The sequence below is a fragment of the Colias philodice genome, chromosome 17 (assembly GCF_061535455.1).
Source record: "Colias philodice isolate Cphi_HAF_F1 chromosome 17, ilColPhil1 Martin Lab GWU primary, whole genome shotgun sequence".
NCBI lineage: Eukaryota > Metazoa > Arthropoda > Insecta > Lepidoptera > Pieridae > Colias > Colias philodice.
The window spans coordinates 6,674,751-6,694,481 of record NC_143102.1 but is presented as its reverse complement, the minus strand read 5'-3'; the positions used below and the strand labels follow the sequence as shown (position 1 = coordinate 6,694,481).

General features: G+C 31.4%; 1 protein-coding gene across 1 annotated transcript; it reads left to right on the top strand.

The window, feature by feature from the left end:
• Positions 1–885: 885 nt before the first annotated feature.
• On the top strand, positions 886–18,289 carry LOC149481141 (UPAR/Ly6 domain-containing protein twit-like). The gene is made up of 3 exons (XM_089705670.1): positions 886–1,044; positions 13,446–13,637; positions 17,137–18,289. The coding sequence occupies exons 1-3, from the start codon at positions 987–989 to the stop codon at positions 17,340–17,342; spliced, it is 456 nt and encodes a 151-aa protein (XP_089561796.1). The 5' UTR covers positions 886–986; the 3' UTR covers positions 17,343–18,289.
• The last annotated feature ends 1,442 nt before the right edge of the window (positions 18,290–19,731 follow it).

The following is a 19,731-nucleotide window of genomic DNA, read 5'->3' as shown; positions in this document are numbered from 1 at the left end:
TTGGGAATTGGGATACACGTGTTCTGTTCACACATGTCTAACAAGTAACAATAACAAATGTTAACGGTATTCTTTGAAAGTAGATTGTATTAAGAAATTGATTATGTTATGATAATATAACTTTAGTGAAAATCAATAACGTTTATTTAAGAACACATGAAAACTTTATAACGGAAAAGCTATCAACAGTCATAGCTTTCAAACAAACTCTTAACTGAGATTAAATTAATAACTGTTATGTTTATTAGATTACTAGATGGTTATAAACCTAACTAAATATTAAATATGTACTAGATAAATACTATCAAATAAACAGGGATAGAAATGTCTCAATATTTATAGGTTTGCTTTGCGTAAACAGCAAACTTTCGTCCACCAGAAAGTGTTTGATCAGTTAAATCTGGGTCATCAAAACGAATCGCTGGCATCACGCACCACATTATAATGAAGGTCACTGACCTGAGGGAGACTGTCCCGACTATAAAAATGGTTGTTGTGAAAATGTTTTTTCAGCCCTGATAAATTGGAAGGAATTATGGGGTAGTTTTGACCTACTTTTTCCATTACTTTATGGCATAAGCCTTACAAATTTTCAGTGAGTTCTTTATATTATGTTCGCCAATATCTTTGTAGATATCTGTTACTCGTTTTATGATTATATTGGTGGTGGTTGCATTGAAGAATATTATAAATCAATATTTACAACACTGATTTTTTGTGTGCTCTATGTATCTATGAGTCTTATTACTTATCTACCTGATGTAATTTTATAAAATCCTCTTCAATTTTAATCCGCCAAAATATCTGTCACGAATGCACGAACACATAGATTAAAAAACATTCCGTTCGTCATGAAGGCGAGGCGGTGAGCGGTTAGGTTGGTGCAAGTCAAGCTGGCATTTGTTGCTTACGATCGCTGCGAACCGATCGTGTTATATTCCGTTTTGTATATTTAGAACGTGTGGCCGTGTAGTGCATTTTTCGAAATGGCCAAGGTTGCTATTATTGTGCCTGTGTTATTGTTTGCCTTGGTTGTAAAAAGCAGTAAGTATCAATTTATTTTTTTACAACTTATGATTAAAGAACCAACTGGTTTATTGGGTCGATTTATTGTTTTTGTATGACGCATTCGTTTTTTAATATTTTGAAAATGGGATTGTTAAATTTATGGTCGTAGTATGTTTTATTCATAAATGTGCAAACGCATTTATTTAGATAGTGTGGTACACCCACTCATTGTTGTCAATCAACATTCAATGACAATTCTGCATATATTTTGCGCGCCAACAATTTTTAAGCTAACGTTTTGTTATGGGCGTGTGCGCAACTTAATAAGCCAATTCTTTAAAACCGGTAAAACGAGATTAGAAACTCGCAAAACACATTAAAAACCTTTGCGCATATTAAACGAGTAGGTACAGTTCTATATTTCTTATTAGTTCTGTTTGTGAGCAGACGAAGCGGTTGTAGGTATTCTTTTTTTTTTCACAAAACATGGTTCCTACAGCTAGTTAGGTACAATTAAAATATAAAATCAGAATCAGAATAACTTCAACTCTTGTATTTCTATTTCAAGATATGTGATATGCTCGGCATATTGTTACCATTTACCTCAGAATACACGCGATTTATCAATTCATCCTTATCAAGAATAATATTTGCAATTATGATAATGCACCGCAATTTATCACAATGAACCGGTCCGAGACAAGTTTATGATACATTTTGTAATCTTATAGGTATTATTGTGTTTACTCGGATATGGTATCTTTTTAAAAACTCAAACTCTTAAGGATACCTACACTACTAGGTACCTATACTATATAGGTAATTTTTGGTAAAGTTTTTATACCAATAGCTACCACAGAATATACATACCTAATTAAAATAGTAGGTGCCTACTACGTACCAACACATAAAGTTAGCTCTACAAAGATAATAATTATTATTCTTCCATTAATCGTGTCCTTATCTTACAAAAATGATGAACAATAATTATAAGTAAACCCAATTTCAATTTGTTTAAACAGCAGCAACATAAAGCCTTTTGCGCAGTATTTTATTACAATGTTCATCAACAACATTCTATTAATCGAATCCAGTCGAATCGGCCAATCGTTCTTGAGGCTTTGAAAGTCAGCAAAATAAGTTGCATAATCTGTGGACTGTGGTATGTTTTGAATACTCTGTGGACTTAATAAAAGTACGATGAACTAGAGAGGGAACTGTTACGGTGCGGATTGCGACATGTTACGTCCGCACATAGGCGACTTTCACTTTTAAGTTAGTAGGTACTTTAGGTCAATCTGACACAGATAAACAGATAAATATATGTTTTTTAATTTTTTCTCATCCGAATGCAGCATACTGCTGAACTTTCTCTTGAATCTTAAAAATTTTAAAGAAATTAAAATTCGGAATTCCCAATTCTGTATGGAGAAACTATAAATTATATTTATTGTTGTAAATTGTAATACGTCTCTTTTATATGGAGAAGTTGAGTTGATTCTTACTGGATTCTTATAAGAATCACTTTTATGATGCACTAGCTGTGGCACGTGGCTTCGCTCCTGTTGGTCTTAGCGTGATGATATAATATTATAAGCGTTATAGCCTTCCTCGATAAATGGGCTATCTAACACCAAAATAATTTTTCAAATCGGACCAGAAGTTCCTGAGATTAGCGGTTTCAAACAAACAAACAAACTCTTCAGCTTTATAATATTAGTACCTATAGATTAAGCATTTCATTGATGACCTGAATTCCACACTATGCCTACATTTACGAGAAGAATTTTTCAAATCGTACTAGTTCCTGAGATTAGCGCGTTCAAACAAACAAACTCTTCAGCTTTATAATATTAGTGATTTTAAAGCATTTCATTGATGACCTGAATTCCATACTATGCCTACATTTACGAAAAGAATTTTTCAAATCGTACTGGTCTGGTTCCTGAGATTAGCGCGTTCAAACAAACAAACTCTTCAGCTGTATAATATTAGTGATTAAGCATTTCATTGATGACCTGAATTCCATACTATGCCTACATTTACGAACAGTTAGATAGTACCTACATAATCTACATCACACTTAGAAAAAAGAAAGTGAATATAGATAAGAATACCTGATATTGGATAGCAGTTATTATTATGTTCTTACCATGGGTATACCTTACCATTTATATTTTGCTCTGAATTGGTGTAAGAAAATTTTAAAATAAGAACCACAACAACCATTTTATACTCATAACTGACTTAACGAAACATTAGCTGGAAGAATGACGACAATATAATTAAAAATCAATTATTAAATATAAATTACAATTTTGGATGTTTCAAAGAACATACCAGAACAACATTAAAACAAAATTCTCATTTATGCATCCCAAAAAGTGGTAATGACGAAAACGTTTTTATGGTTTCACCCCAACTTAAAACAGTTCACCTATCACCCTCTCAAAATGTTACCAACCCTCATTCTCCTATATTAAAGGCAGCAATAACTATGCAGGGTTTACCCGTAGTAATTGAAATACACCCCAAACCCACACGAATAAACAAAGGGGAAGAACTAGGAAAAATAACTTGTGTATGATCTCATCATTTATTATAATATAGAATATTTAGTACCTACATAGGTATTATCTCTCCTCACCTACATTTATAATCCATTGATTTTATATATTTGTATTCATATCAGCTACTTAAAATCAAGTACCTACTTAGATAAAATTGTTGTCATTAATTTTAAAGCAAAACAGTATGAAACTTCTATGAAATTTGAAACAGCATAAAATTGTTTTTTTAGTACGAGATATTCAGCGTCATCAACAATACTTCGATATGTTTTCTTATTTAGATATTTTATTCATTTTATACAAATAATCCTTCTAAGAGTTGACACAATAAATTAACACCGAAGAGTACAACGATTACTATGAGTGCAAAAATGTTATTAAATATTTGCTACGGCGTAGTTGTAAATCTTGATTGGTAACACACACGGAGGCGTAGATTCCACATATTATTGTGAGCGTAATAAATTGTACCTACAGTATTAAATATTATCCTCGATAAGATGGTAAACACACGATCGTATATCCTAATCTGTGATTCTAGTTTCGAGCCCCAGTAGATTCTAGTTTATTAAATAAATAAAGGTAGGTACATAGGGTACAGAATGGCCACTCACACCTCCTTATCCATACGGAAAATTCGGTCAGTAAAAAATACGTAATTACAATAACTACAAGTACAATAACTACTTACTTATAACTTTAAAAATATATTAGTTATGAATATCTCAAATATATAATTTTCCCTACAAGAGGACATGGTACTTCATTCACTCAGAACATTAATTCATAAATGCATTCTGTCCTTGGCACTCCGTATAAGACATCGTTCAGCTATCTCAATGCTACGGAAGCTAATATAAAATACAATGTTTACAATATCGTAACCTACATAAACGTCATGCGTAAATCGTTAAAATTTTTACACCAGTGAGGTTTTATACATCCCTTTAAATATTAAACACACGTGATATAATATCATGCAAAAGCAATCTTATTTCAGTAATCTTAGCTGTGTTCATATTATACGTAGGAACCTACAAATACCTATATCGAAGCTATTTAAAACAACATCCTCATAACATTTCATTTAACAAACCTGTTTCATGATTTCGTAATCAACGTATCAAATTATGGTTAATATAATGTTTCGTATAATTTATACAACTTCAGTCTGCTGATTCATTAAATAAACATAATATCTATTATATTTTATAAATATTTTATTTACAGAGACATGACCAACAGCTATTCATGAATAATATGGTGTTGTTAAACATGGCTTCCCTTGCCAAATATAATTACTTTACTTATTGTCGGTCTCAAATTTCACGAACGTGTACAAATGCGAAGAAGAAATACCACGAATTCAAAGTTCGTGAACTAATTCACATATAAATTTTGGTACTAATTAAAAACAGCAACTAGAACTTTGTGTAAACAAAATATATCTTTGAACATCGTATCCGTTCGCACACGGCCCTGTCACACGTATATTTAGCCATCTAAAAATATGACCACGGTAATGTCCCTACGTGTTACGAAATTTGCTTGATAAATAACACAGGAATCATTAGGAGCAATTTATACGATCAAGGTAATTACAGTCTCTGTTGAACAAGGCTGAAGTATTTAGCAAAATAGTTGCAAAAGCGTCAAATATATACTACGGAGATCTTGACTAGGCTCCATCGTTAGTTTTAGTGATAATTTTCAATATATTTTATCAGAAAGCCCGCATGCCTAATGGGAATCAATAAAAAAGTTAAGACCCCAATAGAATTCTCATTGTGTTTGAACGATGGCAAATCACACCATTATTGTAAATTAATGCCCATTGTCAATGCTATTGACATATAAATAGTACCTATAAAGCACATACATGTATCAATGCACATATGTCTGTGGCATAGAAATCTAAATAACAAGACACTAGAAGTCGTAAGCGCGCGTGACCTTGTCGCCACTCAGGTGACTTTCACAACACCAGCGTGTTCGTCACTGTTCAGTTGCTCTGGAGACGTATGTGTATAAACATGGTGTGTTTCAGCATATCCCATTGCGGAAATTCTTCCACAAGTTGTAATTATACTAATAAAGGAATAATATTTCATCGGTAAATATTTCTTTTTTAGAAATAATGCCGTTTTTCCTTAAAATTATAGAATATTTACAAGTATTACGAGTGTCACCATAGTAATCGAAATAACAATGAATGACACAGTCTAGCATTCTTATTATCACGTTTAACACAAATTTCAACCTTATTTCTATGAGTTTATGTTCAAAGTTATATCACAGTATTACCATTATTTCCTACAGTAAGGAATCGCCTTTGATGTCACGCGATGCCGCCGCCAGCGTAGGTAATGACGCTGCCACACGAAAATACGCTAGGGTTGCAACAAATGGGAAATAAAACAATTGTGATTATTAATATTATGATGAAATCTTTATTCATATGTACATTCAAAATAATTGCGATTATTAAATCTGATGTAATTATTTGTTCATAAATATATAATTACAGATATTGCACTGCTAAATATTATTTACGTGGACACTTTATTTTTGGATGTTCTTAATTGTATATTATAACATTTAACTAAGTAATACATTCGCATTGGGATGTACAATCTGATTAGAAAATAATGAGGACAACATATATACATAGATTTGATTTTAATTCAACAGATACAATTAATAGAATCTTTCTGAAATATTGTTTCCTTCTGGGATTTCAATGTAGATTTACATCCGTAAACCGAACAGTTTGTGCGCGCCATAATAGAATATGTAAGTACCTATGTATAATAAAATTATTACACAAAAAATACGACTGCGTCATCCTTTCGCGCTAGGTAAAGCAAACTAAGCGTGTTTGCTTTACGCGGCCCGCGTCGCCCGACCCCCGCCAGTTCCCCTCCGTTTCTCTGCACAAGTACATTCGTCGCACTACTGTAGGAAATAATGGTAATACTGTGGTTATATCTATTGAAAATTGACAACTTCTGTTGTAGAAAAGCCGAATTTTTTCGTATTGGAACAAAAAGAAACAAAACGTCTCATATACTTAGGGATGTTATTCTAAAATAAACCGTAAATTCGTGCGTTAGGATACATATTAAAAAGCTTAATTTAATATTTAAGTTAGTTTTCACTAAAATCAAGCTGTCCAATAAAAGGCATAGTTTACTTGTGTGTACTGTTTAGCTATCGGTTTAAATGTGTTGATTTTGGCGACAGCGGTTTTCATATGAATTATGACATTATAGCACTTCTATGTGTCTTGTTATTTAGATTTCTATGGTCTGTGGTATAAAGAGATGATGATTAGATTGTAAGTGAGCTTTTCGAATATCTTATTTGTAAGCTGCTGGTATTTGATTTCGCACCTATTTTTCCGTAAGTCGTAAGTTAGTAGACCTACTAGTCTCCGAAAATATATGACGATTTCAAAATCGTCTTTACAAATTTACGCAAAACAAACTTGAAATATAAAAAAAAATCATCCTTAGCGTTATGCAAAAATTTTAAAATTGTTTAAAAATTCAGTCGAAAACGGGGTTCACTGCAGAAATCACAAGAGAGATTCTGTGATAATGCTTACGAGCGCTATAGAAACTATGTTACTTATATCGCATAGAATGCACACATGCAACACAGTTAATGTCACCTCATTAAGAAAACCATGACCCATTGTAGCTGTGTCAGGGGTCAGCTATAGTGACTCACACTGGCTATTAGATTAGGTGAGATCTATATTAATTTAATTAGTAGTATATTTAATTTTAACTGGAAGTCGGAGTACGTTTGTTGAAAGAAGGCCATTCTTACTTTTACCTTGACTTAGGTGTTACAGAGTTTACGCTTCTTATAATTATATGCATTTTATGATTACTTTGATCAATCGGAACAGTTTTTAGTTCATGTAAGATTTTGTAGTATTGAAAGACATACAAGTGCTTTAAAACCATATTGCATTTAATATATTTTATATAGTCCATTTTGATATCCCTAACTGAACCTCTGGTTAATGTTTACCCCTTGGGAAATGTTGCAGGCCTGATAGTAGTATTATTTCCAGCGTGAGAAAGTGATGGCTCTAAACCTTTATAGCTGTCATTTATTCACACTGGCAATAATACTGCTTTAAGACATCATAGTACGAGGACAGGTCGGCCAGTAAACGATAAAGATTAGGCACATTACTGCTCCATCACAACTAAACAAACCGGCTTTCGTGTTTACTACTAAAAGAGCAAGGACAATTATCTACTATGAACGAGTACCACCTTATTCGCCAATTAGTAAGGCCGTTGCTTTAAAGTTTCAATTAATGAGGTCATGGATAGGCCCATTGTCTGTGGTCTACTTCCGTTGAAGGATTAACTATCAACATGCTAAACGGAAGATGGTAATGAAAATCATAATTAAAATTAAAAATGTCATAGTTACTCTGGATAACAATCGGTACATGAATCGAGTGTAAAAATCGGTAGTAGTTATTGAAATAACTGGTACCTAGGTAGTTAGGTACGTAATCTGCGATGTATGTAGTAGGTACCTACCTAATGTGCGAGTTCTAAAATTATAATTTGTAATAACAATATCTGTAATTAAAATTACATCCACTTTTTGTGTTTTTACTTTTTATCATAATTTGTATGTGTATTTTTATTTCATTGTATTGCACGCCTCATAAGCGAAGCGTTGAGGTGGGTACTACTGTCGCTTCGCGCAAAACATCTGATTTTTCAAACTTAAAATGTCTTTATGTATCATACATTGCACTTGTAAGATAAAACATACACACACATATTAAGAAAAAACACTATTTTTAACGTTCATGATATTTTTGATGTCATTTTTGTTATTTAAACTAGTTAAAAAACAGTTTAAAAAAGTTCTGTCTTGGACGTCCGTGTGTCTGTATGTGCGGATCTTTTTTCTTGTTAACACGATAGCGACCGAAATACTTTACTAATCGAGTCTTTTTTTTTCTCTTACGCTTGAGTATGCTCAGGAATAGAACCCTTTCATTTTTCAGGGTCTGATTCGATGTGGTTTAATTGTTATTAAATAAACAAAAATAATAATTAAAAATATTTATTAAAAAAAAATTATGAGGCGTGCACTTTTGGATTTTCCAAATTATTTTTATTATGTGGGAATCGCAAAGCTTGGCATTGGCCTTGGAAATAATAAAATATACAAAGTAAATGGTAAAATATATGACTTTAAAAAGTTCTCAAAAAAAATATATCTCGAAGCCTGAGACAAATTTCTCCCCTATTCTATTTTATTGATATTGTCACTACATTGAGCGATAAATTAAATAACATTAAGGGTCTTTAAGACCGGAAGGAGACAAATTGCTCTTTTCAATGAAAGTCGTTCAATAAAATTAATGAGGATTTACCAGACAGTAATCATACATTATCTAATTTTGGTTTATTTGATGAAACAGTTCCTTTTTTATTTTCTATTAACAAAGGAGCACTTAGTAATTTTTGTTTTATCATATAATATAGTCAAGCAAATAAATATAATAATAAAAAAAATTCCATTACTTTAATTTGGTTGGTAGACCGTAACTACCTGAATAATGAAAATAGGTTTTGCGCAGATTTATGTTTAATCCGCGTAGTTAAAAAGCTTTATATTTCCAAAAAATATAATTTTATAATATGTAATAATATCAAAGTCGTGCGGCGTGCCATTGTGTCGATTTGGATTTAGCGTGGATTTTCTCGTGGACACATTAATTTAATGGTCTTGCAAATGGTTAAAGTATTTAGGCTAGCAAAAAAAAAATAATTTGTGAATTCGAAAAGACTATAAGTACGTAGAAGTTTAATTAATAATAGATAAATATGTTCGACAAATATTCAAGTACAGTTTCACCTCAATATAAAATATCTTTATTCAACTTCTTGGCAGCTCCAGAACATTTTCTAGGAATTGTTCGCTTATTTGGCAAACAGTACCATAGCTCCATTAACACGTATTGATAGTATTGTAACGTGATTAATAGTTTGTGCACCTTTTGAATTATTTAAGTGGAAATTTTGATAAGTAGGTCAAAGAAAAATACACATAGAACACATCTGTGACCCTACTAGTAGGGTATTGTTGTAATGAATGTTTTTATTTTAGTATTTACTTCTTTCAGTACTTATATCGACGCTTGCGATCACTTCCGCGTTTAAAATTGAATATACTCATTATTTATTAAACTGGTTATATTATGTGGATACCTTTTATATGTTGTATTATATGTTAGTTAAAATGGAATGTCTCCTGATAGTAAAATTATTTAACTTGTACACACTTACTAACACTAACTTGCACACTTGAGAAAACATATAGTTTATTAATAGGTGTGTAAATTCGTGAAAAATACTTGAGTGGATATGTATTTAATGTAAAATGTAAATTTAAATCTTATAAATACATTTCGTTTTTGTGCTGTTTAACAATACAATGCCATATCTAACTTCAAATACCTACCTACTTAAATTTATAAATTTAGATTCAAAAATTACAAGACAATTTTCGTGGTAAAAATGAGTAAGAAAGTTTTGCTATAGGTAGTTATTTTTTATTAATATATCGATAAAAATAATTATCATTAACTAGATAATTTACCTAACTCAGTCCTCACATGAAAATCTATGACATTTTCCTCTGGGGTGTGCGTTTAAAGTTTAAACCTATATATGATTGACCTCAATTAGTTAGGTACCTATTTTAATGACAGAGGCACAATTACTTTTGTACACAAACTAGGTAGGTAGGTACTTAGGTACCTACGTATTTGCTCAACTTTTTAATTAAAATATGCGTAGAAACAATGAATAGGCGATGGACATAATTGTAAATTAACGACATTTTTATTAGATCATTATTTATTGGTAATGGTAATGAAGCACGCTATTGACAAAGGAAATTAGTTAATGAGTAAATTATTGCGTCTATATTAAATGTTATTTCTACAGTAATTTTAAAAATACGTATTGGATTGAAAATGAATTGGATAAAAAAAAAGAATGGTAAAATCGCTGTATAGGTAGGTAATACAAATACATAAACATTCCTAGGTAATGATATGATATATTGATGAATAAATAGTATTTCTAAAGGAAAGTTATACATAGGTGTACGTACTACGTAGGCAACTATGTAACTCATTATATATATGTATATCTAGACAATGAATGCAATGTTGGTTGTTTTCTCATAATTGTCACTTGTCTCACGTAGGAAAATACAATCTTATTTATTTTCCATCGGTATTTCATACAATGATCTACATTTTATCGACATATATTCACACACAATAACATGAATATATCTCAAACAAATTCGTAGTCTAGACTAGAACCTTCGACTGTCAACTTATACCTACTTAGTTACGTCTATTAGAACTCATCATCATTGTAAAAAAACACGACGTATTGTTAACAGCAAGAATAAAATATTCAAATTATCTTATGAATAATAATAAGATAAACCAGCAGTTCCAACAAAAAGTTAACGAAAACATAATTAATACATAGGCAGGTGCTAATGTATGGAAGTTGAGTTCACGCGTGGAGTGATGACGTAAACTTTGACCAAATTGTCGATGGTGTTTAAAATGTCGAGGGCCAAGACCATTTCGACATACCTGCCAGAATTTACATAGTTTACCGTTCATATTTGCACGTGATCGTAATACAGCCAAGGAAACACATTATGTAAGGAAACCAGTACCAATTTCTATTGTGTACGTCCAACGCTGCGTGTCAAGAAAAACTCTTCTGTCATCACGCACCGTTAAGGGTGCGTATAAAGCAAAATTACCAATCTTCTATTAGATGATACGTGTAATATTCAAGACCAAATCTAAAAAATAAAATATATATCAAACTAGATGATATGTTCAACGATTCTGTTCAATCAAAAACATAAAATATTAAAATTGACTCGATAAAAAAAAATCACCAAGTTAGCTCTAATTTTCACACTTTTACGTTTTCTACTTGACATGGTAATACTTATTATGATTTTTTTTTCATAAACAATTATATTAAAACATTTGCAAGATATTTGTCAGAGCATTTTGTGTAATTACTTTTAGTTTTGGTTTTATCTGCGATAAACCACTTTTATCGTGACAAAACCAAACGTTTATCTCGAGAAAAAAAGAGCGCCAAAAGTGGTTTATCGCAGATAAAACCAAAACTAAAAGTAATTACACAAAATGCTCTGACAAATATCTTGCAAATGTTTTAATATAATTGTTTATGAAAAAAAAATCATAATAAGTATTACCATGTCAAGTAGAAAACGTAAAAGTGTGAAAATTAGAGCTAACTTGGTGATTTTTTTTTTATCGAGTAAATTTTAATATTTTATGTTTTTGATTAAACAGAATCGTTGAACATATCATCTAGTTTGATATATATTTTATTTTTTAGATTTGGTCTTGAATATTACACGTATCATCTAATAGAAGATTGGTAATTTTGCTTTATACGCACCCTTAAGGGCCTTGAAAAGAACCTATTAACTTTTTATACCTACGTTTATTGTGATCGTGATCATTGTTGAACCTTGAAAATATGTTTATTTCCTTCAAATGAAAATGATATTATTGTTGCTAGGTAGACCATAACATTGACTGTAATAATAAGTTCTGTTTATCACTTACTAGCTTACCGCCCGCGGCTTCGCCCGCTTTGTCTAAAACCTAATACATAAATTATATACTAAAAGCTTCCTCTTGAATCACTTTATCTATAAAAAAAACCGCATCAAAATCCGTTGCGTAGTTTTAAAGATTTAAGCATACATAGGGACATAGGGACAGAGAAAGCGACTTTGTTTTATACTATGTAGTGATAAACAATGTAGGTAGGTACGTATTTGCGGTATAATTATATAGCGTTTCTTTAATACTTCTAGTTTCTCCCGTAGACAGCTGTAAGCGCCCCATAAAAAGAACCACGTCGACTGTTCTGACTTACTGTAGAGTGTAGAGGATTGCAATGTATAATATGGGTACCTAGCGAAAAGTTCTCGTACCTTTTTATTTTTTAAAGAAGTCGATCAACCAAAGTATTATAGAGTTACTATAACACGAAGGCATTGTTTCATAAAAATGACGCATGGTTATAGATAGACTACGTTTAACATAACACGTGACATCGGTTAAAATTACCTCTGTAAATACGTAATGAATCAAAGTAGGTAGCTAAGGAGGAAAAATAAAAAACGTGATACCTACGTTTTATTCGTCAAGTTTTTTATATGTATGTACATTATATAATTAACTAAAATATTATTTTTGGGTTTATAACTACGGTTATTTTATTCTTACAATATTCTTGCAATTGAAATTGGTTTTGTACTTTTTGAGATAGGATACTTACCTAATAGCATAAAGTATAAAGAGAATACTATGTAGATACTAGATAGGTAGGATACCCAACCCAACTTTATTTTCACGTAAGATAACAGACAGGAAACACTATTCTACGTAGGTTAACTACAAGCAAACAAGTTTGTCGTGATGAAATCACAGTACAATATGGTTTAATTGGTTTTGTTTTGTTTGATTTTTTGACGAAAAAAATTCGCAAATCGCTAATCTCATTTTTTAAATATTCAATTTAAAATTTTCTTGGCTGTATTTAATTATATTATTGTAGAAATAAAAGTTAATTTCCTGCAAGAAAAAAACTCATTAAAACTTTACAACGAAGCAACGTTAATTGTTAGATAACCATTTACGGTACACAATGTACCTACAAAGTACAAAACAATGTACGTCGTACAACACTTCATTTTTCCTAGTAATTTAATCACTGTTTTTTATTACAGGTGAAGCCGTGCGTTGCTGGTCGTGTTCTTCAGACCTGGACCCATCAAGGCCAGATTGTAACGACCCCTTCATCCCAGGACAGGCCATCAACCCAGGCTACTTGAGGCTGGAGAACTGTGACGCGAATGCGGGAGCTACCTACCCTTACCTCACTCAGTCCAAAACAGCTTGCAAGAAACAGAAGAAAATAAGTAAGTTTTAGTAATAATGTACCTACCGTATCTGTATGAGGCGTGGAATTTAAAATGTCCTAGGGATACCTCCATAGATACCTCATACCACTTTAAACATCGAATCTCTTTATCATCATCTTTCAAGGATTTCTATGTACCTATTTAAATATGTGCCTACTGCATTTTAATATATCTACCGCTCATTCCTTCAGCGTTAAATGATAAATTTAGAAATTCTGGAAATAACTATGTATCAGTTAATTTAAAATATAACAAGTCTATGCTTCTAATTACTGAACACTATTTAATCGATTGTAACTTGTAATGAGATTTTAAAGCGAAATTAATAGTTTCTAGGTATCATTATTTTAAACGTGACAAATGTAAATTATTATGATTATTTTTCCGACCCAAATATCGACCAATAGAATTGCACCATTCGACGTCACGTGGTACAACCTACATGGTATTTGTGGTATTATACTGATAATTTTTTGAAAATTTTCTCTGGTAGTTGACGTCAAACTGACAGGTTGAATTCAATTGTGAAATTATTGGCCGACATTTGGGAAGGAAAAATAATCCCCCGAATACCACACGAGTTTCAAAATTATCTGGCATTTCCCTCAAGGTTCCCTGCAAACAAATAAAGTCGTCAAGTTTTTCAGGTTAAAAAATCACGAGCGCGAAGCGCGAGTTTTTATTTGGATTTTCTATGAGTTTCATGGTCAACAAAATTGCTCTGTTATTAAGTGAAAATTCTAAGTAATTTTGTACACTTAAATTCTTCAATGTCAATATTTTTTAAGTTCCTCATACAATTTTAACGCGGAAAACGAGTGTGAGTTTGCGTTTTATTTGAATAGAGGACAACTTATGTACCTACTAGGTAATTCTATTGTTCTGTAATTGCTCTAATTACGTGACGATTTAAAGCCTGCTTTTAATGACACATTTGGATTTTCTATGAGTTTCATGGTCAACAAAATTGATCTGTTATTTTTAGCTTAATAATAACGTAACGGCACCAGTCTTGTACAGATTAAGGAAAAAATTGAAGTTTTTTGCATATTTCTCGTAGGTTTTTTAACTTTATTGGATATTGTTAAGTTATACCTTTAGTTCAATGTTAGTTTAACGTAACCAATGTTAGAAAAAAGATTACAATGCATAAATAATGAAGTTATTTATAAATTAAAAAACCACTTTTTTGCACCAGTGATGGACAGTGAAAATCTAATGATGGACACCCAGTTTTGGACAACATCCAGTTATGAACACCCATTTATGGACTGTACCTAATATTTTTTCTCCAGTTATTTACACTTGGAGAAGACTTATAGTTCATCAATAGAATCTTGAAAATGATGATTGGAATACAATAAATCGGGGATGTATTTATAAAAAATAGTACTTATTAATTATTTTGCATAGTTATAATATTTAAAACAGTCTTAATTTCCATTTTCTAGGCAAAAATTGGACAAATGCATCGTTAAATACGAGTTATGTCCGTTAAGAAACACCAATATGGGTTTTTTTTCTCAATAAGTCAGGGATGAAAAATATAACTAAAAAAAGTACTGCCATTCCATCCATTTTGGGACTTCTTCTTCTTCGTCATATCACTCTCGTCAGAGCGAACGTGGTCAACATGAGGTTTGGGGGGGTAGATGTTACCCGCTTCACGATATTCCGCCATATCTCTCTGTTTCCTGGCATTCCGCTACACTCGTGAAGTGAATCGCCAATCTGAATCCGCCAACAGCCTTAATTTGATCGGTCCATCGATATGGATTCCAAATTGTAGCACGAGGCAAAAAGCTTTTTTTAAACTGTTGTCAAGATGGTGTGGATGAAATTTAAGCGTGTGTGCTATATGGTGGTGGAATTTAGCAGCAGACAGCGATCCAAACAGTTCATCAGAGAACTCTCTATGATAGATACGTTACAATACGCATAAGTAAGCGACTTCTCTACGCAGTAATAGAGAATGAAGCCGAGAACGAGTCGCACAGCACATAATGACCCATTGTTCTAAAATATATTCTTCATGGGTAGATATATATTATGTTGTTGGACCCATTAGTGTAATTTTAACAAAAAATGTCAATGTCCATTATAGGAACCAAAGCAAATCCAGTCATGGACAATTGTTGTACAATATTGGAACCCTTTGTTTGAAATCGTCGTGATAGGTATATTATTAATCAGAATGAAAAGACAATACAGAAAAGGGCATGTAATTAATACCTTTAAAAAAAGTTTATTTTCGACATATGTCCATAAATGGATATATCCATAGAATTAAATCCAGTTATGGACACTGAAGAATTTTATTTAAACAACATAACCTATCATGATACTAAATCGTGTAATATTTCATACAATTAACTACTATAAATAAAAGTAATATCAAATTTTGCTAACATTTATAAAAAAATTCTTATAACCAAAATTGTGTCCTCACTTCCTTAAGGATTTCCTTAGTAAAAACGGATTTCTTCGAAACGAGTCGCAGCAACTAAACATAACGTTCTGCCATCTTCAAACATTTTGGCCGAATAAGATGAAATGTCGTATTTTGATAGCTTATGAACCAAACTTTTATTTTAAGTATTGCCAAATTATATAACGTTAATTTTGGTCTTAATATTTAAATTTAATATTTATTTTGTCCATTACTGGATGCTTGTCCACCACTGGTGCCGTTACCTTATGAATTTATTATTAGAAGAGTAAGTGTATATTTATTATTAGTAACTTCAGGTACCTATCTAATAAAATTAGCGCAACGTGGTGTCTTGGTTTAGATTTCCGAAACAGACAGATAAAATTACGTTCAGTCAAAAATCTAATAACCCAGAGGCCAGAGATTATCATAATCAGAATAAATAATCTGACAAAATCTATCGGCTCTACGCCCACCTAAAGATTTTATTCACTTATAGGAAATTTGACATTCCTATATTTTTGTTTTATTAGGATTTTCAAGTTTTTATTTCGATAATCACATTAAGAAAACAATGACAAGATATTCTTTGAAGCATGTACTTACCTATTGAAAATTTCGCGTATTATAACAAGTTGCTTTTCATTAAGTTCGAACATAATACGCAATTGTACCTCCTACGCGATCTCCAAACTAACCTTGTTACGAACGTTGCGTCAGTGACTTGACTGAGTCACCATTTTATTATCATCTTCTTGAGGTGCATGCTAACCTATTTTCTTGCGTTATTATATAAGTAATTAACAATAGGTAGATTATAATGATGAGTAATAGAGTTAAAAAGCGACATAAATTGAATACTATCCATAACTAATGAAATAATGTAGAAAGAATTAGAGGAAATACATAGTTAATTCAATGAATATAATTCCTATATATGATTAAACGTAATGTAAAAAATGTCACGATGATAAATAATAACTGATTTCACGCCACCATAATCAGAAAATATTTATGCGCAGAAAAAATGTAGAACGAAACAAATATATATTTTTTCTATTTCAGTCAACGGCCAGCTAGTTGTATCCCGTGGCTGCACATGGAAGCGTCAAGACGACAACTCAAATACTTGTCCAACTACCTCTAACAGCGCAAATGAAGTGACCATCTTCTGTGAAACCTGTGACTACGACGGTTGCAACGGCGCGGGCGCATTGGGCAAAACATTGGCTTTACTTCTTGTGCCAATCAGTCTTTTACTCTTCAAGTAAACTCTAATTTAAGACCGTCACATTGTCCATTTCACTGGGTTCCCACCGTAACAGCCAATGAATAAAAACAGAAATGTACATGTTTTTACTGCATTGTCACCGAGGTTATTTTGTTAAACGGAAAATTTTTATGAATTTAAATTGAATCAAATCCTTATCTCATTTTTAATGAATAAAATAATATAAATCTCATTTTAAATCCATTAGGTTATTGTCTTCATCAGAATTAAACTTCAAAATTAATAATTTTCATAATAATTTTAATTTTCCTACTTTTCGTAAGGATTAGGTACATAACATAATATTAATTCATTCATAATTTTTTATTAATAAGTACTACTTACTGAGGATATAGACATTTTCAAGACCAGCTAGTACTATGGTTCATAATGTATACAGTAGGTACGCGTAAATTTATTGGACGTAATTAATCTTCTCGACTTAAAAATACGATCTTAACCCTTTAATGTGTATTGTTATTTTAGGAAATACCACTAATATAAAATATTTGTAAGCAGGCACATTAATAAGATATTATAAAATGGTTAAGGGCTTTATATAGTTTCTTTCTGTAATAAATTAGCGCTAGCTATTAAAATAAGGACTAACATACTAATCTTGCTATACTTTCCAATTTTTTTTATGTATATTGTTATATTTCATTTTCGCTTCTTTAAAGAATATGTAAAAGATTTGCTTACTTTTTCTTTCCGGTAACTTTTTGTAACTATGTTAATTTATATTTTGTAAGTGCAATCTCTTAATTTATACCATAATTCCTTCTAAGTAATTCCTTAGATAAATATGACTAGGTAAACTAGGTTGTACATTATTTTCTCAACTCTTGTGTCCATACAAATATTATTCTTTGTCATTAATTGCATATGTATATGAGAAGTACAAATAATGTTTGACTCTTGATTTAATAAAATCTTACTTTGTTACAAGTTTTGTTTTATTTTTACACATATCCAGTCATGCTGTTAACTCCGCCTTTGATCAACAGTGTACGATAAGAGATAATAATGTATCGTTTAAAAGTTCTATTTTGGTTCACTTGAAACTACACGAAAATTTCCTATGCGACTAACTACGCGACTATATGCGACTGCTAACAGTGCGATATATCGCAAAAACTATTTCAACCGCTATTTTCAAGATGGCGGCCGTGGGACATGGGTGGTGACCCCACAATATATTAGCTTCACATTGACCCCCTACACATCAAAAAATAAAATTGCGTCCTCTAAAATTCGCAAGGTAAGGCCTAAAAAATGTAACATTTCAATGGACTAAGATGCTTAAACCAGTGGCGAATAAATCACTTTTATGTATTTCAAATTTGGTGTAAAACGCACGTAACGATTTTGCACTTATTAAAAATGAATTGCAGTGTGTAGCCGATAAGGAAGAAACTTATTCATAAATAAACTTTATTATATTGGTCATTATATCAGCTGATGGGAAATCCGCGATTGGTGATATTAAAGGAAATTATTGCTATTAGACGCTTGCGACTTTGTTGGCAATCAGATATTATATTATGTAAGCACATATTCTACTACTCTGTATGTATACAGTAGATTACAGTATAATAAAAAAATAATTTGGAAAATCCAAAAGTGCACGCCTCATAATTTTTTTTAATAAATATTTATTAATTATTATTTTTGTTTATTTAATAACAATTAAACCACATCGAATCAGACCCTGAAAAATGAAAGGGTTCTATTCCTGAGCATACTCAAGCGTAAGAGAAAAAAAAAGACTCGATTAGTAAAGTATTTCGGTCGCTATCGTGTTAACAAGAAAAAGGATCCGCACATACAGACACACGGACGTCCAAGACAGAACTTTTTTAAACTGTTTTTTAACTAGTTTAAATAACAAAAATGACATCAAAAATATCATGAACGTTAAAAATAGTGTTTTTTCTTAATATGTGTGTGTATGTATTATCTTACAAGTGCAATGTATGATACATAAAGACATTTTAAGTTTGAAAAATCAGATGTTTTGCGCGAAGTGACAGTAGTACCCACCTCAACGCTTCGCTTATGAGGCGTGCAAAACAACAAAAACTAAAACACATACATGCATACATCTATTTATTGATTCAATTGTATAAAAATACTTAGAATAATGGACGGAACAATCAGTCATATTAAGTGTAAAATTCTTGTAAAACATATTACAAAACCAGTTTGTATTTTAAGCTTACGAACTAGTAAATAGCAAATTTTTACTAAAAAATCTACCTGTTATATGGCAAATTTGAAGACAAACAACAACATTTAAAAAAAGTCCAATTCGGCAAAACATGTAAACTTTCTCATACACAGTATGCATAGTAAAAACATTGAAAAGTATTATTTAATACATAAGGCAA

Coding starts and splice junctions, on each gene's coding strand:
- LOC149481141 (XM_089705670.1), top strand. CDS start 987: ATGGCCAAGGTTGCTATTATTGTGCCTGTGTTATTGTTTGCCTTGGTT. Junction 1,045..13,445: donor TGCCTTGGTTGTAAAAAGCA/GTAAGTATCAAT, acceptor TTTTTATTACAG/GTGAAGCCGTGCGTTGCTGG. Junction 13,638..17,136: donor CAAGAAACAGAAGAAAATAA/GTAAGTTTTAGT, acceptor TTTCTATTTCAG/TCAACGGCCAGCTAGTTGTA.